Source organism: Chiloscyllium punctatum, chromosome 11 (assembly GCF_047496795.1).
Source record: "Chiloscyllium punctatum isolate Juve2018m chromosome 11, sChiPun1.3, whole genome shotgun sequence".
Taxonomy (NCBI): domain Eukaryota; kingdom Metazoa; phylum Chordata; class Chondrichthyes; order Orectolobiformes; family Hemiscylliidae; genus Chiloscyllium; species Chiloscyllium punctatum.
In genome coordinates, this window is record NC_092749.1 from 9,509,265 (window position 1) to 9,536,662 (window position 27,398).

A 27,398-nucleotide genomic window follows, 5' to 3' on the forward strand; every position below is an offset into this window, starting at 1 on the left:
GTGCTACTCCCAGACCTTAAATGATTCGTTTTTTTATTTCCTTGAACTCATTTTCAATTGCAAGGATGGGCAATCTCCCAAAAGAGGAATCTTTGATTCTACTCATCCACCCCACAACCACTTCGAGTTTAATTCCCCCCCATCCCAGGGAACACAGCTCCAAGAGGGACATTCATAATCCGCATGCCCTCTGACCTCTCTCAGTTAATCTGCATACAGGAATGACAAGCATTTTAGCTGAGCAGAAACAGACGGGGTGTAGAGGCTGAGGCAGTGAAAGGTTGGGTCTGTACTAGAGAGAGAGAGAGAGAGAGAGAGACTGGAGCTGTGAAAGTTTTCAATAATCTCTCTCTGCGTGAGAGAGAGAGAGAGAGAGAGAGAGTTAGTTAGTTAGTTAGTTAGTTAGTTCCAAACACTTTCTGTAGAAAGAAAGTGAAAATGAAGCCCGGCAGTCTTGCTTGTTGGAGGAGCTGCGGTTCTTTGATGTCTCTGGGACAGTTCTGACGACCTACCGACTTCATGCGAGCGGGCAGAGTAAGGAGTCCTGTTGAAGCAGGAAGAAAATGGGCCAGACTTCAGTGTCAACCTTCCCCGAGGCTGCGAGCGGTGAGTACATCTGCAGTCTGCCTCTGTCTCCAAAGATTTGTGTGGGGCCAGTCCTGTTCAAATCAATGGAGCTGCTGACCCCTTTGTGTTGCTAAACGGGGGTGTGGGGGGATGGCGACAAAGAAAAAAAGATTCTCAGTACAGATCAGTTAACTCCATGATTTTGTTTTAATCTCATTAACCAAACAACAAATACTCCGAAGTGGTTTGAAGTTACTTTGCATGTTGTACAATGGAACATCCTGTTCTGTTTTGCCATCAACATTTAATTTTGCAGCTTCTCGCTGAGTGATAATTAACCCTTGTGGTGCTGAGTTTTACCAGCAGCCAGTGCTTTGCACTGGAAACCTGTTGCTGGGGATAAAGGTCAGCTAGACTTTTCAATGAGTTGCCAGTCTGTGGTGAAATCTGTCCTTTTTTTTCCTTAAACTTCTGGAAGTTCCCCTAGGTGGGTGGGGGCGATGAAGCCAGGAGTAGAACTCCCTTGGGAATGAAGCTAGGAACAGTAAGGTCAGGAGTGTATCCTGTCAAGACACTCCTTCATGGCCCACCATTGCTTTCTCTGAGATGGAGGGTGAGGGGAACCAGGCTGTGCTGCTGACAGTGGGGGAGGGTGCCTCTGAGAGGCAGGTTTACTCTATCTCTGGTAGAGACCGAGGTTAGTGGGTTTCAGGTGTGGTCACCCTCACTGACAGCGCAGGGGCAAGTCTGATCTGCCCCCCCCGCAGCACCTTCTCACTTGTCATTCAGGTCACCTCCTGGTTTTGTATCTAAACCAACCAAAAATAACCAGAGAGTGTGGGTTGTTGTTTGGTGAGATTGATAGCTGGACTGAGCAGGTCAGGCAGCATCCGAGGAGCAGGAAAATCGACATTTTGGGCAAAAGCCCTTCATCAGGGATTCTGATGAATGGCTTTTGCCTGAAACATCGATTTTCCTGCTCCTCGGATGCTGTCTGACCTGCTGTACTTTTCCAGTACCACTCTAATTTTGAGTCTAATTTCCAGCATCTGCAGTACCCACTTCTGCCTAGCTGGACTGAGCAGATTGCCTTAGCAGAATGAATTTGATTGACTGAATTAGTTTTCAAAAAGGAGCTAGCTCTATTTACAAGGCAAAAGGGATGTGGGGAGAAAGTGGGAACAGGGGACTGAGTTGGATGATCAACCAGAATCCTATTGAATGGTGGAGCAGGGCCGAATGGCCTGCTCCTGCTCATGTGTGGTTACTGGGCTCAGAAGAGAGAGCAGTGATTGGTTTGAACTGTGTAAGCTGCTGGATGGGCTCTCTGTGGTGGATGTGAACAGGTAGTTCCCTCTGGTAGCTGAGCTAACCGGGAGATTTTGTCTGAAATTAAGGGTTGGCCATTCAGGACAGACATGAGAAATTGTTTTTCTCTCTGGAATATTGGAGCACTCTGCCTCCAGAGGTCAGGGGTCATTCAGTGTTGTTATGGCAGAGATGGAGAGATTGTTAGGCAGGGAATCTGAGGTTATTGGGGGTTGATGGGAATGTGAAATTCGGAACACAAACAGGTCAACCACAATCTCATTGAATGGAAAAGCAGACTTGAATGGCAGAATGGCTTGCTTCTGCTCTTAATTCTTGTTTTTGATGGCATCGTGTGCCCAATGGAATGTTTTAATTGAGAGAGAGAGAAGAGGATTAAAATGTTCAGGAAGGTATTTTAGTAATCCTGCTGAAGGAGCAACACACAGAGTGCAGGCAATGAGTTGGATAGGAGATGAAAAGACATCAAATAGGAAAGGCTAATCACCAGTCAAACATGTCTTGTTCCTGGTCTGGAGCATCTAATTTGGGTCATGAGAAAGCCTCTATAATGAGGAGGAAGTGGTGATGTGGTGAGGGTACGTTTATTTGTCTTTTAAGACAATAGTGTGCTTCCTGGATGATCAAAGTGAAGCTGGTTTGAGGAGAGTTTGACGACAAAAACTAGTTGCAAACGTATGTGGATAGAGAGGCAATCATTGTATGAAATGAGCTGGAGGTTGGAAAATACATCTTCTTAGAATTGTGAGAGGAAGGGACATTTTTGATAGGGGCAATGCCATTTATTAAGGGGTGTTTCCAGAATAGATGGTTTACTGAGTGTTTTAACTGATTGTTGGGGAGGTTCCTGTTCACACACACTGTCGGTAGTGAAAGCTGGGGGGAGGGAGTTTGGGTTCACTTTGTTTGGTGACGTTCAGATGCCATTCATTTGTTGTCTTTGCTTTCTTCGGTTGACACAGTCTAAGACCAATCCGGGTTGGGTGAAAACTCCTTTTTTATATCAAAGAAAAAGCAAAATATTTTCACTATAGTGTCCGCATCAATGGCGCCAACTAAACTTGTAATGCTTGTTTCTTCCCCCTTGTTGGCTCATTTGTCGTCAATTGGGGAAAATCTCCCAGTGGAAGGAGGTAATTTGTCCCATCTGACTCACCTCTACTAGCTCCTCATTGGAGCTGTCAGTTCCTATCCTGCTTTCTCGCTCTCTCTCTCTCTCTCTCTCTCTCTCTCTCTGTCAAGTTGGTGACTGTCTCATGAGTTGAGGCTCAAACTCCAGTCCAGCGACATGAATGTGTCATTGAGAGATAGAGATGCTATTTTGTGAATGAGTGCCCATCAGCTGGATGCAGTTTTCACATCTCAAAGAAGAATGACGTTCTATCAATGTCCTGGTCATTATTTCTCCCTTGGGACAGTATTGCTGGAGATCATTCACCCCATCATGATTTGTAGAATCTTACAGGTTGCTGCATTTCCTACCCCAACCACACTTTGATAGATCTGCCAACAATGTGGGCAGCATTCTCCAGCCTCCAGATCAGAAATATGTTGCATTGAGTTCCGCTGTACAGACCCCCACACAAAGTCCAGGCCAAAGCTCCATTGAGGAGAGAGTTGCAGAAGATTTTCCCTCATCATTGTTCATCCCTTTCACCACATCACTTACAAACCAAACCAGATAATCTGGTCATTATCCTATTGCTGTTTATGAGAACTTGCTGTGTGCAGATTGGCTGTAGTGTTTCCTGCATTTTAACAAAGTCTACATTATGCAAATGCTCTATTTGCTGTAAAAGATGGGCTGAAGGAGTTTCCCACATAAAGAAACAACCTCTCAACATCCACCCTATTAAGTTCTCTCACAATCATTTATGTCTTAATAGGATCATCTCATCCTTCTCAAGTCCGAACGTATAGGTCCAACTTGTCCAAAGTACAATTCATTTGGAATTAGTGAATCATTAGTCCATATGAGTGTTGGTTCCATGTTAACTGGATGAAGCAGTGAACTCTCAGGAATGGTTAGCCCAGTGAAATGTTTTGGATTAGTTATTGTTTATTACACATGCTGAGAGTTGCACTGGTAACCGATTGAAAATCTGACTGGCAGAGTGAAGTACTTGCGCAGGCTGGAGGCTGCATTCATGGAAGCACGGGAACCCTGTGTTGTGTGGACAGATGTATTTCATACGTACATTGCATCTTTTTGTGGAACCAAAAGAGTCACAGAGACTATCACTGATCCACTGCCGTGGCAACACCCCTGACCAAATGGAGACTGTGAGCCTGGACTGAGAATTAAGATTGACAGTTAACTGCAGCTCCATGCCAATGATGGTCCAACCAATCTGCATCCACCACTCATGTTTTATAAAATAGCATCCCATCTCTTTTTAAGCCTGTTTCTACGTGTCCTAGGTGCCAGACTTCCATTTTCTTGTATCCTTTAGCAGCGATGAGTACACTATAGTGTGTAAGGTGTAGAAACTCACTGATACCCACTACAAGTGAACTTCAACTGCATTGCTGTTAGTGGCACCGCAACGTACAGCCTCCTGTTTGCTGTCAGAGTTCCAAAAACAGACTGTGTTGGAAAAACTCAGCAGGTCAGACAACATCTGTGGAGAGAAAGCAGAATTTGGGCCCAGTGATCCTTCTTCAGAATGGTTCTTATTTCCTCTGGAGGAGGGTCACTGGAGTTGAAACATTAACTCTGCTTTTTTAGATTAGATTACTTGCAGTGCGGAAACAGGCCCTTCGGCCCAACAAGTCCACACCAACTCGCCGAAGCACAACCCACTCAGACCCGTTCCCCTACATTTACTCCTTCACCTAACAGTACGGGCAATTTTAGCATGGCCAATTCACCTAACCTGCACATTTTTGGATGGTGGGAGGAAACCGGAGCACCCGGAGGAAACCCACGCAGACACGGGGAGAATGTGCAAACTCCACACAGAGAGTCGCCAGAGGCGGGATTTGAACCCGGGTCTCTGGCGCTGTGAGGCAGCAGTGCTAACCACTGTGCCACGGTGCCGCCCACAGATGCTGCCAGACCAGATGACTTTCTCCCGCACTTTCTGTTTTTGTTTCTGATTTCCAGCATCCACAGTTCTTTGACAGAGAAGCCAATTTGGGTTTGCCAGAGTCAAAGAAGGTTTGAAGAAAATTTCCATGTTGGTCGTTGTGAAAAAGCCCAGTGGCCCAGACCCAAATCTTTGACAGTACCGACTTGGTACTTGGCAGGGTACAATGGAGAGTGTGTTTACCCAGCTACATGGATAAGTAGACAAGAGTGGCGTTGGAAAAGCACAGCAGGTCAGCAGCATACGCAGAGCAGGAGAATCGATGTTTTGAGCATAAGCCCTTCATTTGGGTGCTGCCTGACCCTCTGTGCTTTTCCAGCACCACACTTTTCAACTCTGACTCCAGCAGCTGCAGTCCTCCCAGTACATAAATGAGTATCCAAACTACCCGTTAATAAGGCAATTTGTGCTGATAGTGTGAAATTACTCAATAATCTATTCACAGTGAACTCTTTGTGGCCTGGTATGTGGTTGCTTCTGAGGAGCACCATCAGAAAAGATGAAACATTTCCCAAGAAAAGAGAAGGCTTAGTGATGATCCGATAGAGGTCTATCAAATGGTGCAAGGCTTTGATCAGGGAAACGTAGAGGGAATGGTTTCACTGGGCGAAAGACTAGCACTAGCAATGACTATATAAGGTTGTGTTGTGTTTCAGTTCATGCAGAGAATCTGAATTGTGTGGCAACATGCACTTTTACATCCATGTTACAGTAAGAAGGTATGGAGACTCTCAATATTCTGGCCAGGAAGCTCTCCCAGTCTTCACTCCTGCCATGAGCTTGCATTGGGAGGCTTTGCAAGTTGATGCTCCAACTGCTGGGCACCCTGTTGGGCCACCCAGTCTGAGGTAGGACTCAAACCCAGTGCTTCTGGCTCGGAGGTGAGGACACTACCCACTGAACCACCTGACCTCCTCCAAGTATCAGTCAGAGTTGAAAAGTGTGGTGCTGGAAAAGCACAGCAGATCAGGCAATATCTGAGGAGCAGGAGAGTCAATGTTTCAGGTATAAGCCCTTGATCAGGAATGTGCAGTAATCAAATATCAATCAGTCCCTGATAAATCGAAGGGAGGTCCAAAAGAATCTTCACCTACAAACTGGTGAGAATGTGGAACTCTCTATTGCATGGAATAATTGAGTTGAAAGGTGTATTCAAAGGGAAGCTGGTGAGGGCATTAGGAATTGGAGGCAATGCTGATGGGGCGACATGAAGTAACTCGTGGGAACGAGCCATAAATTCAGAGTATTACCTTTCCAATTGGCACCTCTTCCTGTCTGAACGTGACCCTGTCTGGTGGGTACTCCCCCAAATCTTTCTGTGGTACATGAGGAGCAGCACAGTGTTTTTGTATGATAGGCTGACTTCCAGGAACAGGAACTACATAGTGAGACATTGTGTGTTTTGATGTGTGTAAGTGTACGTGTGTGCACACATACATGTCTGTCTGCATGTATGTGCGCACACGTCAGAATATACATGTCTTTGGGAAACCATGTGTACGTGAATGTGCATGTTGACTGAGTTGCAGAGAAGCAATGCACTAATCCACCTCTTGGTTGTCTATAGCTCAATGATTGAAGTCACTGAGTGCCTCACTTGTTGAGGTTTGCTGTGCTTTGGTTGAGCTGTTTAAACTGAGATCCCTTTGGCCCTCACAGGCAGACACTCCGTTGAGATCACCCTGTGAAAGGGACTGTCTTGGCTAAAGCTGCTGGACCTGAGTTTTGTTCTTCGTCAGAGTCATGTGTGTTGGCAGAACGGAAAGTGACAGGATTTCCTGTGTCACCAGAATGAGCACTGAATGCTGATGAGAGTGAAGACAGTGGGGTGAGCTCAGAATGGGAAATAGCTGTGAACCGTTTGGAGTCCAGCGCTGGGGCAGCTGCCTTTCCTTCCGTTTTTCATGCATGAGTCATGAGCAGCCAATTGTAACTTTGGATGGACAAGTGCACCAAACTGGAAAGAAACTTTCTGAACCACTTGCTGGAATCTAAAATGTGTAAAACTGAGCTGAGAAAACATAAGTGTGGAAACAGGCTATTCAGTCACTATTTGAATGCCTTAAACATTAAGGACGGCGTAATGGCTCAGTGGTTGGCACTGTTGCCTCACAGTGCCAGGGACCCAGGTTTGATTCCCACCTTGGATGACTGTGTGGAGTTTGCACATTCTTCCTATGTTTGGAAAGGTTTCCTCTGGATAATCCAGTTTCCTCCCACAATCTGAGATGTTCAGGTTAGGTGGATTGGCTGTGCTAAATTGCCCATGGTGTTGGGCGCAGTAGTTGGGGTAAATAATAGGTAGGGGAATGGGTCTGGGTGGGTTACTCTTCAGACGGTTGGTGTGGACTTGTTGGGCCATATGGCCTGTTTCCAAACTGTAGGTAATCTAATTTTAAATGTGACACTTAATTTACCCACCGCAAGCTTCCGTACACAATGATATGATAATGGCCAGATAACCGGTTTGTTTTTTTGTGTGATTGTGAAGAAGTGAGGACACCAGGCAGACCCCTCTCACTGTAGTTTGAAATAGGAACCATGGGATCTCTTACAATTTCTACCCCACCCAACCCCTGCAAGAAAGCAGATACAACCTCAGTTCAAAGTCTCATCTGAAAGATGGCACCTCTGACGGTACAGCACACCCGCTGTACTGCACTGAGTGTGTCCGGAACCTTGTGGCTGTGAGCTGAGAATGTGGTAACGTCAGTTGAAGGATTTAGTATTGTCCGGTTCCCCTCTTTCAAATAGTGCCATGGACTAGTTTGCATTAATGAGAACAGGCCAAATGGTGCCGCAGTTCATAAGATCTCAATTGGCACTGCACCCACAAGCATCTACTCCCTCTATCACTGCAGCAATGTGTACTATCCCAAGATGCACCAGAGAAATTTGTCTTGATGTCCAACAGCACCTTCCAAACCAACGAGGGATATGGGCTGGGTGCTGGCAGCTGGGACTAGATTGGGTTGGGATATCTGGTCGGCATGGACGGGTTGGACGGGTCTGTTTCCATGCTGTACATCTACAAGGGCAGCAGGTATTTGGGAACACCACCACTTGCAAGTTCACCTCCAAGCCACTCACCATCCTGACTTAGAAATATATCGCTGTTGAAATCCTGGAATTCCATCCCTAACGGCATTGTGGGTCGACCCACAGCAGGTGGACTACAGCAGTTCAAGGCAGTTCACCACCGCATTCTCAAGGGGCAACTAGGGACAGGCAATAAATGCTGGGCCTGGCCAGAGACACCCACAAAAGTGAATAAATCTCCTTGAGAGAGGTGGTGCCTGTGACAGTGCAGCACTCCCTCGGCACTGCACTGGGAGTGTCAGCCTGGTGAGTGTGTCTGGAGCAGTCTGAATTTATACAAGGTCAATAGATGCAGTTGGCCTTTTTTCTCACAGTGCTTTTCCAAGAAGCAGTATTCACAGGCCCCATTGGACATGCAATGCATCTACTATTGGAACAGACAGTGGGTTATGCTGGTAGCACAGGCTGTGATGATTTCTCTCCTGTCATAACCTTCATACCTCATCGCCCCTGATGAGATAAAATTGTAGCTGGCATTCTCCCAAGCAGTTTTACTTTTTAAAAAGTCAGTCAGTTGTGCTTTTTTTTTAGAAAGAAGTTTACACTGCTAACTCTGCTGGTATTTTAAGAGTCAAGTTCCCATATACTTTGCTTTTTCCCATGACATGTTTTCCACCTTCCTGGTACATTCAGAGATCTCGACAACCCATTTGTCCCCTGAAATAAATGCCTACTAGCCAGTGAATCAGTGAAGGAAAAGTCCTGCATTCACATAGTTCCTGCCACATCCTCGGGCCACATAGCGGCCAGTGATATCTGTTTGAAGTGCGTCTGCTGCTGTCATTTTGGGATACTGATATTGATACAGATATATGATTTATTGTCAAATGCATCTCTATGACCTTGTCCTTCCAAATATAATCTACAAAATCCAAATCTACAACACTGAGATATTTCTGTGAGTGTAATCTGGCAGTCCAGTTGGAATTGCTCTCTCACTGCTGACTATACCTTCACCTTCCTTGGCCCTTAGCTCTGAAAGTCTGTCCTTAAACCATTCCTCACTTTCAACCTGACTTTCCTTAACACCCACCTCCTTGACCAAACGTTTGGTCACCGACCACTTATTAAAGTACCTGCACTTCGGTGGCACAGTGGTTAGCACTGCTGCCTCACAGCGACAGAGACCCGGGTTCAATTCCCGCCTCAGGCGACTGACTGTGTGGAGTTTGCACGTTCTCCCCGTGTCTGCGTGGGTTTCCTCCGGGTGCTCCGGTTTCCTCTCACAGTCCAAAGATGTGCAGGTCAGGTGAATTGGCCATGCTAAATTGCCCGTAGTGTTAGGTGAAGGGGTAAATGTAGGGGTATGGGTGGGTTGCGCTGCGGCGGGGCGGTGTGGACTTGTTGGGCCGAAGGGCCTGTTTCCACACTGTAAGTAATCTAAACTCCTTATTTAGCTGTCTGATGTTATTTTTGAAATGCATTGCTGTTTTGTTCCTTTTTAAGAAGTGCTACGTAAATATGCAATGTTGCTGACTGAAGGACGCTTGATCATTTGCATAAATGAATCTGGGTTCCAGATCTTAAAGTGTGTAATGTGTATTGTCATTTATGGAAATTGGATAAATTTAAAAACGGGAAGAAATGGATGTGGTTTACTGCCATGATGATTTTGATTTGAAAAAAGAACAAGAAGGTCAACAAATTATTGAGGAACGGTGGGAAAACAGGATCCGAGTCAGTCCTAGTCAGCATTAAAGGGAAATCATGCTTGACAAATCTTCTGGAATGTTTTGAGGCTGTGGCCAGTAGAGTGGACAAGGGTGAAGCAATAGATGTTGTGTTTCTGGACTTTCAAAAGGCTTTTGACAAGATTCCACACAAGAGATTAATAAGGAATATTAAAGCTCATAGTATCAGAGGTAATGTATTGACATGGATAGAGAACTGCTTGGCAGACAGGAAGTGGAGAATTGGAATAAAGAGGTCCTTATCAGAATGGCAGGCAGTGATGAGTGGGGTACCGCAGGGTTCAGTGGTGAGACCCCAGCTGTTCACAGTACACGTTAACGATTTGTCGAAGGAATTGAATGCAGTATCTCCAAATTTTCAGATGACACTGACCTGGATGGCAGGATGTGCTGTGAGGAGGATGCTAAGAGGCTGCAGGGTAACTTGGACAGCCTGGCTGAGAGGGCAATTATCTGGCAAATGCAATATAATGTGAGGTTATCCACCTTGGTCACAAAAACAGGAAGGCAAATTATGATCTGAATGGTGGCAGTTTAGGAAGAGGTGAGGTGCAGTGAGACCTGGGTGTCATGGTGGAACAGTCGCCAAAAGTTGGCATGCAGGTGCAACAGGCAGTGAGGAAAGCTAATGGCATGCTGGCCTTCATAGTGAGAGGATTGGAGTATTGAGTAAGGATGTCTTACTGCAGTTATACAGGGTCTTGGTGAGGCCATGCCTTGTGAGCAGTTTTTGTCTCCTCATCTGAGGAAGGACATTTATGCTATTGAGGAAGTCCAGTGAAGGTTCACCAGACTGATTCCCAGGACAGCAGGACTGACCTATGAGGAAAGGATGGATAGACTGGGCTTGTACTCACTGGAATTTAGCGGAATGAGGGAGGATCTCATAGAAACATATAAAATCCTGATGGGACTGGACAGGCTAGATGCAGGAAAAATACTCCTGATGTTGGGGATATACAGAACAAAGGGTCACAGTCTAAAAATAAGGGGTAGGCCATTCACGACTGAGATGAGTAAGAATGTTGTTCAGAGAGTTGTGAACCTGTGGAGCGCTCTCCCACAGGAGGCTTTTGGGGCCAGTTCATTAGATATATTCAAGAGGGAGCTAGATGTGTCCCTTTCATCAAATTGTTTCTGCAGACCGCAAGGAAGAACCTGGAAGATAAATAGAAAACAGTTAGTAAATCCAAGGAAATTTGACAGTGGATCAGGAACAGGGACTGAATAATATTAATGCAAGTGAAACTTCAGTAATGAGGAAATTAGTTGAATTAAAGAGTGACAAATCCCTCCGACTTGACGGCTTCTATCTGAGAGTGTTAAAGGAAATAGGGGAGCACCTTGTTGAAGCATGAGCTACAGTGTTTTCAGAAATTTCAGGAATTCCCTAGATATAGGAGTCGTCACTCTACTTTTTAAGAAGAATGAAGAGGAAAACCAGGGAATTACAGACCAGTTAGCCTACCATCTGTGGTGGGGGAATTGTCAGAGTCTCTCAGCAAGGATGAAGTAACTGATAAAGTGAAAGTTTTCAAGTTGATTAGGGAGAGCCAGCATGTATTCATGACATTCGGTTATACCTGACAAATCCCATTGGAATTTTTGAAGAGGTGACTAAGGTAGTGGCTCGGGGATTGTCTCTGGATATCGTTTGTATGGACTTCCAGAAGACATTTGATGAAGTTCCACATAAGAGACTTTAACTAAGGTAGCAAACTACAGGAATGTTTTTATTCATTCACAGGATGTGGCTGTCACTGGTGAAGCCAGCATTTATTACCCACCCCTAATTGCCCAGAGGGTACATTGCTGTGGATCTAGAGCCACATATAGGCCAGACTGGGTGAGGATGGCAGATTTTCTTCCTGAAGGACATTAGTGAATCAGATAAATTTTTCCAACAATCAGCAATGCATTCATGGTTATCATTAAACTCTGAATTCAAAATTCCACCATTGGCCATTGTGAGGTTTGAACCGGAGTCCCCAGAATATTACCCGGGCCTCTGGGTTGATAGTCTAGTGATTATACCACCAGGCTGTCCCCTCCCCAAAGGAGGGCAAATTAGTGCCATGACTGGGAAATTGGTTAAGTGGCAGGTGACAGAAAGTAGGGATGATGGGTAGGTGCTCAAATTTGTAGGATGTGACCAGTGGTGACCCACAATGATCTGTGTTAGGGTCTCAATTAATGACATTATTACTAACGATTTGGATAATGGCATAGAAAGTCATGTATCCACATTTGCTGATGATACAAAGTCAAGCAGCATTGTAGACAGTGTAGATGATTACATACAATTACAGAGGGACATTGATTGGTTAAATTGTGGCAGATGGAGTTCAGTGTGAGCTTACCCATTTTGTGCTGAAAGAGGGTAGGGTGCTTTCTAGTTGGTGTGAAGTTAAATGTAGCGGATGTCCAAAGAGACTTGGGAGTTTGGGTGCACAGGTCTTTAAAATTTCACAAACGGCTCTGGAAAATAATTAAGAAAACTAATTGAACGCTGGACTTCATATCTATTGAGTATAAGGATGCACAAGTTATACTGCAGTTATACAAAATCTCAGTTAAGCTCCAATTGTAGCAGATCTGAGCACCACACCTTAGGAAGAGTGTATCAGTACCAGACAGAGTACAGCATAGGTTTACAAGAATGACACCTGGATTTCAGGGGCTAAGTTAGAAGGAGGGATTGTACAAATTCGGCCAGTTGTTATTTTTCTGGAATTTGGAAGATTAAGGGACAATCTAATTGAAAGTTTCAAGATATTAACAGCAAAAGACAAGATAGATAAAGATGAACTATTTCCACTCTTTAGATTGTAGAGTTACGGGCATAGTCTGACAGTGAGGGCCAGGCTGTTCAGGAGCGATGTTGGGAAGCACTTCTACACACAAAGGGTGCGAGACGCTTGGAACTCTCTTCCACAAACGACACTAACGTGCTGGATCAGTTGGTACTTTTAAACCTGAGGTAGATAATTTTTTTTGTTAAGCCGGGGTATTAGGAGTGTGAGCCAAAGGGCAAGTATATGGAGTTAGGTCACAGATCAGCCATGATCTTTTTGAATGTTAGAACAAGTTTGAGGGGCTCAATGGCCGCCTTCTGTTCCTAAGTTCCTACCAGATGGAGTGGTTGAGGTCATGAACACTGAACATTTCAAGGGTTAAGCACAGAAGGGGCAAAAGCAATCGTGGGATTTACTTATGAGGTGAGATGAAGTAATGAAGGAAAACTTGTGTAGAGCCAGCAGGTGCCATTAGGGTCGAATGGCCTATTTCTATCCAGTCTATCTAATTGATTGTGGGAACCTATCTCTCTTAGCAAGCCACAAGGTTTGTTGAGCCAAACAAGGTTCAAGTTGTGTTTTTTTTTGCTCTGGGTGGTGTTACAGCAAAACGGATCTTTTATTATTTGCCAAGTATTAACTTGGTGAGTTGCTCTGCCTTGACTGACATCTGTTGTTGGTTTTTGGGTCTGTGCAGAGCGCAGGGAAGTGGGTGAGAGGGGAACTCCAGGGGTGTTTCCACTCCACACGAACAGTTTGACTGATGAGCCGTTCAGCAACCCTCGCTTGGAACACAGGGCGGGTCATTGATTCTTTGAGAAAGGAATCAAAGGGAAAAGTTCCTTTCAGCAGCTAATACTTGCAAAGAAAAAGCAGCACAAAGTATAACGGACATCAAGAAAGTGAAGAAATGGAATACAATTCTATAATTTAAAGCTTAAAATGCAAAATTGTCAGCATTGAGAAAATGACGGGATTGAGGTATCTTAACTTCAAAATGAAAGGAGCTGACTTATCTTCAAGCACATATTTGATGCTTTTTAAGCCACTCCATAGCAACAAGACTTATGTAAATTCATGTAAAAGTCAATACTTCTTCAGAAGAGTCAGACTGGATTCAGAACATTGACTCTGTTTCTCTCTCTATGGATGCTGCCAGACCTGTTGAATTTCTCCAGCACTCTGTTCTTTATTTCAGATGTTCAACGTCTGCTTTAAGAATTCACAGGTTGACTTCTCACAATGTTGGTTGGTGGTTCTGCGCAGTGACATCAGAAACTTTTACAGAGACAACATGAATGTTCTTCCTCCAGTGTTTTTACAATGGGAGGCAGAATAGACTCCTGGTGAAATTCTACCTAATCCTCACTGGATTAATTTCGTTGGCAACAGAGTCAGGGACAGAAAGCAAGAGTCTTCATTATAGAGTCTTGATGTAACATTCCACCCCCCCCCACCCCCCCCGCCACAACCTGCCAACAGCCCCGAGCCCAGGCCATTATTGACCATACTTTCACCTGAGAACCAAAAGGTGCTTCATTTCAGTCTGCTCCAGGAAAGTGAAAGTGCAAGCTGGGCTGCTCTCTGACTGCAGGACTGAGGGAATGCTGCACTGCCTTTTGTCCCATCATTTGTTTCCCTTTATTAATCAGTTCGTTGAATATAAGAGTTGCGAGTTCATGTTGTGGCAGCGTAAGACATTGGTTAGGCCACTTTTGGAATACTGTGTGCAATTCTGGCCTCCCAGATATTGGAAAGAAATTGTTAAACTTGAAAGGATTTACAGAAACGATTTACAAGGATGTTGCCACGTTTGGAGGGAGAGACTGAATAGGCTGGGTTTTGTTTTCCCCTGGAGCGTTGGAGGCTGAGTGGTGACTTTATAGAGGTTTATAACAGCATGAGGGACATGGATAGGATAAATAGACAAAGTGTTTTGCCGGGCGCGGGAGTCCAGAACTAGAGGGCATTAGTTTAAGGTAAGAGGGGAAAGATATATAAGAGACCTAAGGGGCAACTTTTTCACACAGAGAGTTGTGCGTGTATGGAATGAGCTGCCAGAGGAAGTGGTCGAGGCTGGTACAATTACAGCATTTAAAAGGCATCAGGATGGGTATATGAATAGGAAGGATTTAGAGGGATATGAGTCAAATGCTGGCAAATGGGACTAGATTAAATTGGGATATCGAGTTGGCGTGGACGAGTTGGACCACTTTTTCTGTGATGTACATTTCTTTGACTCTGATCAGCATATGCTGAACTGAGCACTCTGTGTCTGTTCAGATTAGTGTAAAGAAAGCCACATTTCCTGTCCTAGATAGCACAACCAACAAGCCTACCCAAAAAGAATCGACAAGTCGTGCTACTCTTGGGACTCTATGCAATTGTGTACTGCTGATAACAACAGTCCTGTTTACCCACAGCATTTATCAAATGTGTGGGAAGAGCTTTGAGATGTGAGAACACGATGGGAGAACAAAGACCAATATTTACTTCCTTTTTAGCAACAAACATTAGGGAAGCTGAGATATTGTTTATATATGGTCAATGCACAGAAACTAGGCTTGTAATCTAATCCTTCAAGGACAAAAGATTAGTTAGAATCAGAGATTTTAACAGCATGGAAAGAGGCCATTTGGCCCATTGACTGCACCATTCATATCCCATTTCGCGTCACTTGGTCTGTAGCCTTGTATGCTGTGGCATTATAAAAGCTCAACTAAACAATTCTTAAATTTGAGTTCTTGATACCCACAAACCTCCGGCTGAAAAGATTTTTCCTCCAATGCTGTTTTGCTTCTGACCTTAAAACTGTGACCTCCTGATTATTGACCTCCCCACCAAGAGGAATGGTTAACCCATATCTTTTCTCGCTCTAAGTCCCTCAGTACTTTGTACATCTCGATCACGGTGATAGGTCAGAGAGGAAGGTGGGAAGGAAGATGGACAGGTCATGAGGTGGTGCCAAGTTAGAAGGTTGGAACTGGGATAAGGTGGGGGGAGGGGAAATGAGAAAACTGGTGAAATCCACATTGATGCTGTGGATCAATGTGGATTTCACCAGTTTTCTCATTTCCCCTATCCCCACCTTATCCCAGTTTCAATCTTCTAACTCAGCACCACCCTCATGACCCGTCCCAACTGTCCATCTTCCTTCTCATCTATCCGCTCCACCCTCCTCTCTGACCTATCGCCATCACCACCATTACCCCCACCTCCATCCACTTATTGCACTGTCAGCTACGTTCTCCCCAGCCCACACTCTCCACCACCTCTTTTCCCCCCCCCCCCCCCCCATTTATCTCCTATCTACTCCCTCGGCCCACAGCCTCGTTCCTGATGAAGGACTTTTGCCCAAAACAACGACTCTCCTGCTCCTCGGATGCTGCCTGATCTGCTGTGCTTTTCCAGCACCACACCGTGGACTCTGATCTCCAGCATTCACTTTTGCCTGCCTTCCTATAGTGTGGCAATCAGAACTGCACACAGTACTCCAGCTCCATCATAACCTCTTTGCTCTTGTATTTAACAGCTTGATCAGTCAAGGCAAATGCCTTTCTAACTACCTAAATTAGATTAGATTACTTACAGTGTGGAAACAGGCCCTTCGGCCCAACAAGTCCACACCGACCCGCCGAAGTGCAACCCACCCAGATCCATTCCCCTACACTTACCCCTTCACCTAACACTACGGGCAATTTAGCATGGCCAATTCACCTAACCTGCACATTTTTGGACTGTGGGAGGAAACCGGAGCACCCGGAGGAAACCCACGCAGACACGGGGAGAATGTGCAAACTCTACACAGTCAGTTGCCCGAAGCGGGAATTGAACCCGGATCTTTGACGCTGCGAGGCAGCAGTGCTACCTACTGTGCCGCCCTACATCCACCTGAACTGCTGCCTTCAAGGATCTGTAGACATGAACTCCAAAGTCCCTTTGATCCTCTCTACTTCCTAGGTCCCTACCATTCAACATACTCCTTGGCCTTTTATTCCTCCCAAAATGTTTCCCCTCACATTCTTCAGGATTAAATTCCATTTGCATTGCTCAGCCTGTCTATATTGTCCAGTGCTGACCCTGAGGCTAAACCACCATCACTCGTGACACTCTACCGAGTGAGCAGCTCTGTGACCTGGTAAGTCTATGGTGACTTTTCATTTTACTATATCGTCCTGTAGTCGAAAGGGTTTTTGACATGTTAGTTCCCACACAACTCTGTGATTGTACCTCTGACATCCATATTGAAGTTGCTACTATACACAAGAAACAGCGAGGGACCCTGTATCAACGCCTTTCGTACATCACTGGGCATGAGCTTTATCACCTACTACTTCCTGCCAATTTTGGATCCAATTTGCCAAATTGTCCTGGATCCCATAGTCTCTTTGCTCCCTATCCAGTCTGCATATGAGACCTTGTCAAAAACCTGCCTGACAATATAAACCACATCAACTGCTCTATACACCGAGAACACAGTCTTCAAAAAATTCACTCCAGTTTGTGATCTATCTCTGACAAAGCCATGCAGATAATCTTTGGTTAATCCAAGTCTCTCCAAGAGAAGGCTATTTCTGTCCCTTAGAATTTTCGGATATGGTTTATCTACTTTTAAATTCAGTTTCAATGCAGCTATACTTTTGACTCAGTTAACAATAGAACAATAGTGGATTGGTTCAGCAAATTCCCCCAGCCCCATTATGTCAGTGCCTGTATTGGAGGGTAGAAGGTGATGGATCAAAGGTTGTTAACCTCCCCACCTGTAATGACACCTCAGTCCTGGCCAACCAGAATGACCTCCCACATGGGGAAGGATGTTGAACACATGCTTTGCATCAACAGTAGTGGAGACAGAACTAATCACAATAAGGCATCATTCTCTGCCACTTCTAAGTTCTGAAGAAGAATAATTTTGGACTCAAAATTGTCAACTCTGTTTCTCTATTCACAGATACAGTCAGACCTACAGAGTTTCTCCAGCATTTTGATTTTGTTAATGCACTGTTTGCTGCTGTTTACTGCTCCTGTTCTTTGGGTGAAACATTAAACCAAATCCGTTGATTCTAATTCCTATGAACGAGCGAGATCTTTAGAGCTATTATTTGAAGAAAAACATAGCTGTTCTTCTGGAGTCTCAGCCAAGTTTTATCTCTCAGCCAACGCCACTTGAAAATCAGATAATCTGGTGGGTTTTTTTATTGTTGCCCCTGGTTGTATGCAGATAGAGTAAGTGATTAGGAAAAGCCGAACCTGCAGATTTTAGCTTCTGGTTTTTGTTTTAATGACAGCCAGCTGACAGGAGTGGCGGGAAATCTAATCCCACTGTGCAGTTTGTAACCATTAAAGCCTCTCCCGTGGAATAAGATGTGATACCATGTTGCTGGGAAGTATCTTTGTAAAGTGGCAAGGCATCATTGAAGTTACAGCAGTGACTTGGAGCAAATCCCTATCACTGAAACTCCACTCTATTTCCAAAACCCAGCCTCTCATTCCAGCAAGCCTTAACTGCCCCTTTTCACGTGGATGGAATCTCCCAATAATAGGGCTATCCAGAACTGAACAACAATTTGTCATTTGAGGAGTGCGTGAAGACTCTGGGTCTGTACTTCTAGAGTCATAGAGATGCACAGCACGGAAACAGATTCTTCAGTTCAACCCGTCCATGCCGACCAGATATCCCAACCCAATCTAGTCCCACCTGCCAGCACCCAACCCATATCCCTCCAAACCCTTCCAATTCATATACCCATCCAAATGCCTTTTAAATGTTGCAATTGTACAGCCTCCACCACTTCCACTGGCAGCTCATTCCACAAATGTACCACCCTCTGCGTGAAAAAGTTGCACCTTAGGTCTCTTTTATATCTTTCCCCTTCTCACCCTAAACCTATACCCTCTAGTTCTGGACTCCCCCACCCCAGGGAAAAGACTTTGTCTATTTATCCTATCCATGCCCCTCAATGTTTTGTCAACTTCTATAAGGTCACCCCTCAGCCTCTGACGCTCCAGGGAAAACAGCCCCAGCCTGTTCAGCCTCTTCCTATAGCTCAAACCCTCCAACCCTGGCAACATCCTTGTAAATCTTTTCTGAGCCCTTTCAAGTTTCACAGCATTTTTACTCCATGGAACATAGAAGGATGAAGAAGGAGATCTGATGGAAACTGACAGAACACTGAGAGGCCTGGATAGAGTGGATGTGGAGAAGATGTTCCTAATAGTAGGAGAGACTAGGACCTGAGGGCACAGCCTCAGAGTGAAGGGACGACCCTTTAGAACTGGGTTGAGGAGGAATTTCTTCAGCCAGAGGGTGGGGAATCTTTGGAACTCGTTGCCACAGAAGGCAGAGATACGTTCTTGAATAGTGAATGGATCAAGGGTTACAGGGAGAATGCATGAGAATGGGATTGAGAAACATGTCCAGCATGATCAGATGGTGGAGTCGTCTGACTGGGCTGAATGGCCTAATTTGCTCCTTTTATCTTATGCTCTAGCTTCCATTTCTAAAGCATTCTTAATGTTTTTGAAAAAAAAAGACCAAGTGCTATATGATGGGTGTGTGGAAAAACAGGATGAATCATCTGCCAGGTTTCAATATCATTTTATGACTTTCAGTCTGGAGATCAAACCCAACACTGAGAAGATCAAACCCTTGTCTGAGCCCAGCATGGCGAAGCATTTAAGAAGGACTTTAATGTTCAACTTTTCACTATATTTCCTGATTTTTCGACTTTTTTTAAACCTAAGATTTTATACCTCGGTAGCTTTATACCCAGGATGGCACCACGAATGGTGACATCATACACTTTTCACTGGACTCCTGTATCCCTATACTTGAGTATATATGACAATAAAAACTGATTCTAATGTTTTCATGTGTTATCCTATGTTAACGCTAAACAAAATCCTCCCAGTTACACACGACAGACTGTCTTGCTATTGTAAGTCATAGCGTATAGGGAATGTGTTTGCGACCAGATAACTAGATGAAACCTTGACCTTTTTTCCTCATATAGTGAATGAGAATTTGATGTTTTCGTAGTTGAATTAATTCTGGCTCTACAAATGAGTAACAGATTAACATTCCTGACTCCTGGAATTCAAGCAGAGTTGCCTTGGAAACAGTTTGATGCGATCCTACACAAAATGAATTTTCTTCCTTTTGGGAATTGGTGATGATATCAATCATAACTAGGTGACTCAACCATGTATGGAGGATTATTAGCAAAACCAGTTCAATCAGTCTACCTTACAGAATTGTTTTTGTGCAGCTTTAAGATGAGGGATAAGTCGTCTTTTGAGACTTTTTTTTCACTTCAGGCAACCACTGTTCACATCCATCTGGGTCACATCGATCACAGGTATGGGCACGATCGAGATTCCCCCCCCCGCCCCTTCCCCACCGATGTCCCTCAGCCCCGCTATTAAAGGAGTGGGTGTCCCCAAGATGCCAATGTGACTGATTCCACTTCTAGGTTTGTACCAACTTGAGAGCAATGTTAATTACAGGCTCCAGCTCACTGGGAACAAAATTGGAACAATCCACACTGCAGCAAATGAGAACAAATCTGCAACACTGAAACAGATCATTTAGCCCATCTGATCCATGCTGAAGTTTATGGACGAATCTTTCGTGTTTCCTCTCCATATGTCGTCCTATCAGTACACCCTGCTATTCCATTCTCTGTATTAACATAGAGGCATGATGTTATAGTCATACAGCACAGAAGTGTGCACCTTTTGCTCCTACTCGTCTGTGCTGAGTAGATTTCCTGAACTGAACAGGTCCCATTTTCGCGTGTTTGGCCCCATACCCCTCTAAACCTTTTCTGTTCATGTCTCTGTCCAAATGTCTTTATAACTGTACTCCCCTCCACCACTTCCTCTGGCTGTTTGTTCCATATATGCACCACCCTCTGTGTGGAAACTATTGCCCCACAGGTCCTTTTTAAATCTTTAATAGAAGATGGATAACCACTATTAAAATGCGTCTATATCGTTTGTTTCAACAACTCGCTGGTGGGGAGCTTCATGTTCAAGTCACTGCCCAAGTAAAGCAGGTTGTGAAATGTCTATTTTGCGCTATTTCATACAGCATAGCAGGAGGCCATTTGTCCCATTGTGCTCATGCTGGGGCCATTGTGCTTATGTGCCATCCAATTTGTCCCATTCCTTAGTTTATATCTCTGAAGCATTTCCAGCAGCATTTCCTTTTTCACAGTTACCTAATTCCCAATTGAAAGTTATTGTTGAACTTGTTCCCATCACTTGTTCAGGCAGCTTGTTCCTAATTATGATCATCATTTGAAGTATAAACATTTATTACTGACTATCTTGTATTTATGGCCTTCAATTTTAGACTTTATCAAGTGGAAGCATCTTTACTACCTCTTCATATTAAACCCTTTCATTATCTTAAAGGCTTTTTATGGTTCACCTCTCAATCTTTGGGAGAGGCACTTTAATCCATTCAATCATGTACAGATATTTATAGTTTCTTGCTGTTGAGGTTTTGTTGAAAGATCAGTGATTAGCCAAGATGGCACAGCATTGAGCTGTTAGAGGTCAAAGCCATGCGTCTCAAACCTACATGTCAATCCGAACGGTTTTCCATCCTTAAACATGCAATTAAGGTACAGGCTTGTACCTTCTGATGATCAACACCTTTCCTAGTTGTGATCATTTATTGAACGTTACTCCCAGCCATCTGATATTTTTTAGACAGTAAATGCTGGTGATATGTCACAGTTCAGTTTGAAAGTCCAAGGATGTTGTAGTAACATGCACGTTTCCCATGCATGTCAAAAGATATCTAGCAGGACAGGGACAACAGATACAAGGGAACAAAACCACCTGCAAGTTTCCCTCCAAGACACTCACCATCCTGACTGAGAAATATTTTGCCATTCCTTCACTGTTGCTGGGTCAAAATCCTGGAATTTCCTCCCTCAGGGCATTGTGGGTCAACCTACAGCACATGGACAACAGCGGTTCAAGAAGGCAGCTCACCCCCACCTTCTCAAGGGGAGAGGAGGACGGGTAATAAATGCTGTGCCCAGACAGAAATGCCCATGTCTTGTGAGTGGATAGAGTAATAGAGTCGTACAGCACAGAAACAAACCCTTCGGTCTAACTTGTCCATGCCAACCAGGTTTCTCAAATTGAACTTGTCCCATTTGCCTGCGTTTGGCCCACAGGCTTGGCTGCCCATCCCCATTTTTCCCTTTAACTGACTGACGTGGCCAAGGGAGCCAGAAGCTAATTAAGAGTCAGCCACATTGCTGTGGGTCAGGAGTCATGAGTCCAGGTAAGGATGGCACACCTCCCTCCCTAAGGGGCATCAGTGAACCAAATGCTCTTGGTAGACAGTGGTTACATGGTCATCATTAGATCAAAAAACATAGAGAGAAGGAGTAGCCCATTTGACCCTTCAAGTCCACTCCACCATTCAATATGATTACCCAACTCAGTACCTTGTTCCCACTTTCTCCCCTTACCCTTTTGATCTCTTTAAGAACCAAAGGGGTGGTTTGCACTGCTGCCTTACAGTGCCAGGGACCCAGGTTCGATTCTAGCCTCTGGCGACTGTGGAGTTTGCACATTCTCCTCATGTCTGCGTGGGTTCCCTCTGGTGCTCCAGTTTCCTCCCACAGTCCCAAGATGTGCAGATTAGGTGAACTGGCTGTGATAAATTGTCCATAGTGTTCAGGGATGTGTAGGTTAGGTGTATGAGTCTGGGGTAATTGTAGGGGAATGTGTCTGGGTGGATTACTGTTTGGGGGTTGGGGTTGACTTGTTGGGCCGAAGGGCCTGTTTCCACACTGTGGGGATTCTATGAACTATATCTAACCAAAATGTTTCTATTAAATTCAGATTTCCCTGTCTGCCCTGGTGGGATTAAAATCCATGTGCCCAGAACATTATCCTGGGTCTCTGGAATGCGAGTCCACCAACATGACCACTGCCTTCCCTAACCTGGAGCTGTGGATAGTGACAAGAAATTCTCCAACATTTTTCACTGAGGTGATGGCTGACCAGGAACCTTTCCCACTCTAACCAGCATTGGTGTGTCTGGCCCAGTATTTATTGCCTGTCCCTAGTTGTCCCTGAGAAGGCGGTGCTGCAATCCATGTGCTGTAGATTAACCACAGTATCCTTAGGGAGGAAATCCCAAGATTTTTGACCCAGGAACACTGAAGGAATAACGATAGTCAGGATGATGAGTGGCTCGAAGGGGAACTTGTAGGTGGTGGTGCTCCCATGCCTTTGTCCTCTGGATGGTAGAGGCCACGAGTTTGGAAGGTACCAAGTGCAGAGTCTGGGTGAGTTGCTGCAGTGTGTCTTGTAGGTGGTATGCATTGCGGCAATCTTTCAGAACTCAGATCACCTATGGTCATATCAAACATTGAAATTCTAAAATGTGTCCTTGAAAAGAAAACCAAAATAAGCAAAATAAGAGGATGCAAATCCAGTCTGGAGAGGAACTCAGGAGTATCGCACCTGCAAGTGTCAAGGAAGCTCCAAAGGGAGAACTACATTACAAAGTGAACGTCAGTCCACTGTACCTTAGACTGTGAATGTGGTGGTTAATAAAAGACTGTGGTATGCGTGAGAGACATATTTGAATGTTCTCCTTTTTCAGGAATACACTGGGACAAGGATTAAAATTGAAATTAAACCCTGGTCTGTGTGTTAGAGACTAGTGTATGCACTCGTATACTGTGAAGGGCTACAGTTTGAGATCAGCCATTAAACACCCCTGCATTGCAGGTAAAGGAAAGGCAAGTCTCTCAGTTAGTGCTGCTGGCTTGTCAGCAACCTGCAGAGCCAAGTACTATTCAATAATCAATGTCAACACTGCCAGTAGCATCCATTGTAATAGCCACAACATGTGCTATCTGGTCTTTGTGAATGACTGATTACTATATCTGTACAATTTGTTTTGTTTGAAACAATTATCTTCTTTATGCTCTCTTATTTCTCATGTGTTTGTTGTGGTTTTTATTTCTTGAATTTAGTAATTAATAAAATCACTCTTTGTTAATTTGAGGGAGCCTTGGTAAATTGGCTCCTTTTTAAAAAATATAAATTCATTTGCTGTGGCAGAGAGGTACCCAGGAGGGAAGGGGATCCTTCGTCAAACTCCCTTTAATTGGACTAAACAAGAGGTTCCGTGAATAAGGAAGGGGAGCTAGTTTTTTCTCTCCTGACCCAGGAGCTTGGTATTTGGAGTATCCCATCTCGAACTGGAACAGCTTGGGGAACTTCATTCGAGAACTGGGAACAACACCTTGAGTAGCAGTCACCTCTATGGTGTTCTTATGTTGCTCTTATCAATAAGAGACTGGGAAGAGGTAAATGGATAAAGCCGTAGTCATGTACCTTTGTCTGATTAAGCCTGGCTGTGTTTTTCTCATTAAAAGAGCAATAAAAATCCACAAGGTTGATGTGCAAAGGGGTATTTAGAATGGCTTGCATTGAAATGCAATGATAATGCATCAAAGTGAGTGAACAGTATGGAGTAACACTCACCACAGAGAGTGTTAAACATCTCCCAGTGTTCCTACCCAATGTGGTTTCAGCAGATGGGATGATACAGCTCAGGAGGAGCCACTGGGTGAATCATGTCTTACCATGATCCAGCCTGTTGCCCTGTTTTTTCAACATCTAATTTCCCTTTGAAAGGAAAACAAAGAGTTGTGGATGCCAGAAATCTGAAACAAAAATAGAAACCACTGGAGAAACTTGGCAGGTCTGACAGCATCTGTGGAGGGAAAGCAGAATTAATATTTGGAATCTAGTGACTAGTTCTGACGAACAGCAGTTTCTAATTTAGTGTCTTTTGAAAGTTAGTGTTGAACCACCTCCAAACTCCCCCTCAACCAATGTGTTCAAAGTGGAGTGTTTTCAAATTGATTCTCATTTCTGCTCTTTATCAATTGTCTGATTCTCTGTCCTGATGTTAATGGGCCAAACACTCTCGCCACCTTCTATCTAATCCAGTTTAATAAAGACCTCATCGTTCCACACACTGTTAGACTCAGTTTGAAGTTAAAGCAGCAGATTTTGGTTGGGTTCATGTAATCGAGAAGGATTATCAAAATCTTGCTTTAACTATAAAACAAAGGACTCTGACTTGATATGATTTTAAAGATTGCAGTGGATGTGATGTGGGGAGGATGAAGCATGTGGGATCTCTTCAGTCAGTCAGAGGATTTTTCAGGCATTAGCGTTTGCAATCGCTTAGTCGAAAACAACTCTTCAGCTAATCTAGTCTCGGGGGTCAGTGCCCGGTTACGGTTGTATCAAGTGCTGCTCAGGGGCAAAGTGAACCAGAGTATGAAGCCACACACTGAGGAGAGCTCAGGGCTTCACAGGAAGAAGGTAATCACAAGTAAATAGAATTGTTTTGTTCCATTGGTTTTGTCCTCGGTGTGGCCTGGACGCTCGGAAACAGAGACAGAGAGAAAAATGCAATGCGGCTGTTAGCCAGGAACTGGAGGGTGGTTTCTTCACTGCCATCGTCAATGTGTTCAAACAAACAGTACCAAATGAGCATTGTGCTGGGCACCACACCCAGCTTCCTGTTTCCCCAGGTTTGCTGGGCTGTCCTGGGTATCACTGTGTGAGTGAGTGTGTGTGTGTGTATATGGTGGGGGGTGGTGAGAGCTGGCAAGGATATGGTCTGGGAAATGGGGCATCCATCCAGTGTTATGAGGGGGATGGGTGGAAATGGGTGACTGGGCAGGTTTTAGTGCTCAGGGACTGTGTGTATGTCAATACATAGCAGGTGGTGGGAGGGGATTAGGGTTTGTGAGAAGGGATCAGTGCATGGGTGTTAGGGTGCAAGGGGTGGTACTGTAGGTGGGGTAAAGGGGATGGCACTGTCAGTGGGTGTTTGGGTACGGGGGAGTGGCACTGTCAGTGGGTGTTAGGGTGCTGGGGGTGGCACTGTCAGTGGGTGTTGGGGTGCTGGGGGTGACACTGGTCAGTGGATGTTGGGGTGCGGGGAAGTGGCACTCAGTGGGTTTTGGGGTGCAGGGGACAGGTGTGTGGGGAGCTGTGCATTCAAGGCAGGGTTTTGGGGCTATGTTGGTGTGATGTAGGATGTCAGTGTTCAATGCTTTATACTAATGTCAGGTGTTGGGACACAGAGGTCACATGTTGGGGTGTGGTTCACAGCGTGAGTCACATGATGGGATATGCAGGGACATAAGGAGTAGGCCATTCATTCCCTCTTGCCTGTTCTGCCATTCAGCCCCTCTTGTCTGTTCTACCTTTCAAATGAGATCTTGGCTGTTTTGTGACCTAACTCCATATACCTGCCTTTAACCCAGATCCCTTAATGCCTTTTGCTTAACAAAAGCTTATTTTTTCACCTACTTAAAACTCACAACTGATCCAGCACACAGTACCATTTGTGGAAGAGAGTCTGGCCCTCATTCTCAGTCTATGCCCCTAATTCTAGAATCCCCAACCAGTGGAAATAGTTTATCTTTATCCTGTACAGTGTTGCCATGTGGGGAGGGCGAGGACCTCAGGCTGTTGATGCGGGGAAGTCAGAGAATATTGGATTTGGTCTGGGGTGGTGAGGGATGGGGAGAAAATGGGCTTTCCTTATTAAAGAGAAGGAAATCTGTGCTGGGGAAGTGAGTTGGGGATGATGGTCTCTTCCTGGAAGTGTGGAAGAGGTGGTGAGATCAGATTATCCGGGTGCAGGGGAGAAGAGAATGAAGAGTCTCATGCCCTTCCTTGTTCCCCGACCTCTCTCTCTCCTTCCATTATCCCATTACTATCGCCTGTTATGGTTGTGCTTTCCATGCTGGTCGGCTTTCTGTTGAAAACACACAAGGCAGTATGTTCCCAGGCTTGTTCCCACCCGCCCACTGAATTTTCTCAATTGCCGAATGGCTGGACGGAGTTTGGATTTCGAATAAGCTGCCTGTCCTCATTCACATGAGGTGATAAAGCAGCCCCCATTCAGCCCTTCAACTGAAGTCCTTGTGCCTCTGTCTGGATCTGGGAGTCAGCACAGATTCTGGTCGCTCCCTCCCCCCCACCTCCAAGCCTGCTGTAAATCAGGCAAGGAAAGCAGCAAACTAAATGGGAGGAGATATTGTCCTTGATTCTCCAAATAAGCACATACAAACTGCTCGCCTTGTGAACCAGGTCTTTCTCCCTCCCGATCTGTCGATAAGTGGGGTGCTTCATGTACTAGCATTTGTATGTGTTGTCTGTGTCTACATGAGTCAACATGTTTGGTGTGTTGGTGTGGGTGTGTGTTGTTTTGTGGGTTGCTGTGTCAGCGTGTATGTGGTTGTGGGGAGTGCCTGTGTGTGTATGTCTGTCAGTCTGTCTCTGTGTTGGAGTGGTAGGATATTCACTCTCACTGTGGTCAGTCTGGTGTGTTTCTGATCTAGCTGGTGTGTGTACTAAAGGCTTCATATCCATGTGAATGTCCTTTAATCCCATTCCCTCCATTACAGAAATAACAGCAATGAAGGCCAAAATTCAGTTCGCCTTTTTTTATTTACTTGCTGAACCTGTGTGTTTTTAGAGTAGATTATTTTGTGTGGAAACAGGCCCTTGGGCCTAACAAGTCTACACCGACCTGCCGAAGCGCAACTCACCCAGACCCATACCCCTACATTTATCCCTTTTACCTAACACTATGGGCAATTTAGCATGGCCAATTCACCTAACTAGCACCTATTTGGATTGTGGGAGGTAACCGGAGCACCCGGAGGAAACCCACGCAGACACGGGGAGAACGTGCAAACTCCACACAGTCAGTCACCTGAGGCGGGAATTGAACCCAGGTCTCTGGTGCT

The 27,398-nt window shown here is 44.9% G+C and overlaps 1 protein-coding gene across 3 annotated transcripts in view; it reads left to right on the forward strand.

Annotated features, from left to right (window-relative positions):
* The first annotated feature begins 248 nt into the window (after positions 1 to 248).
* phactr2 (phosphatase and actin regulator 2) overlaps positions 249 to 27,398 on the forward strand; it is a 131,092-nt gene continuing 103,942 nt past the window's right edge. For 2 of the 3 annotated variants that reach the window (XM_072580261.1, XM_072580262.1), the window contains exon 1: positions 249 to 606. In XM_072580261.1, coding sequence (XP_072436362.1) covers positions 564 to 606 — 43 coding nt within the window. In that variant the 5' untranslated portion in view covers positions 249 to 563. The remainder of the gene's footprint in view (positions 607 to 27,398) is intronic. The other variant, XM_072580260.1, reaches the window with a different exon arrangement.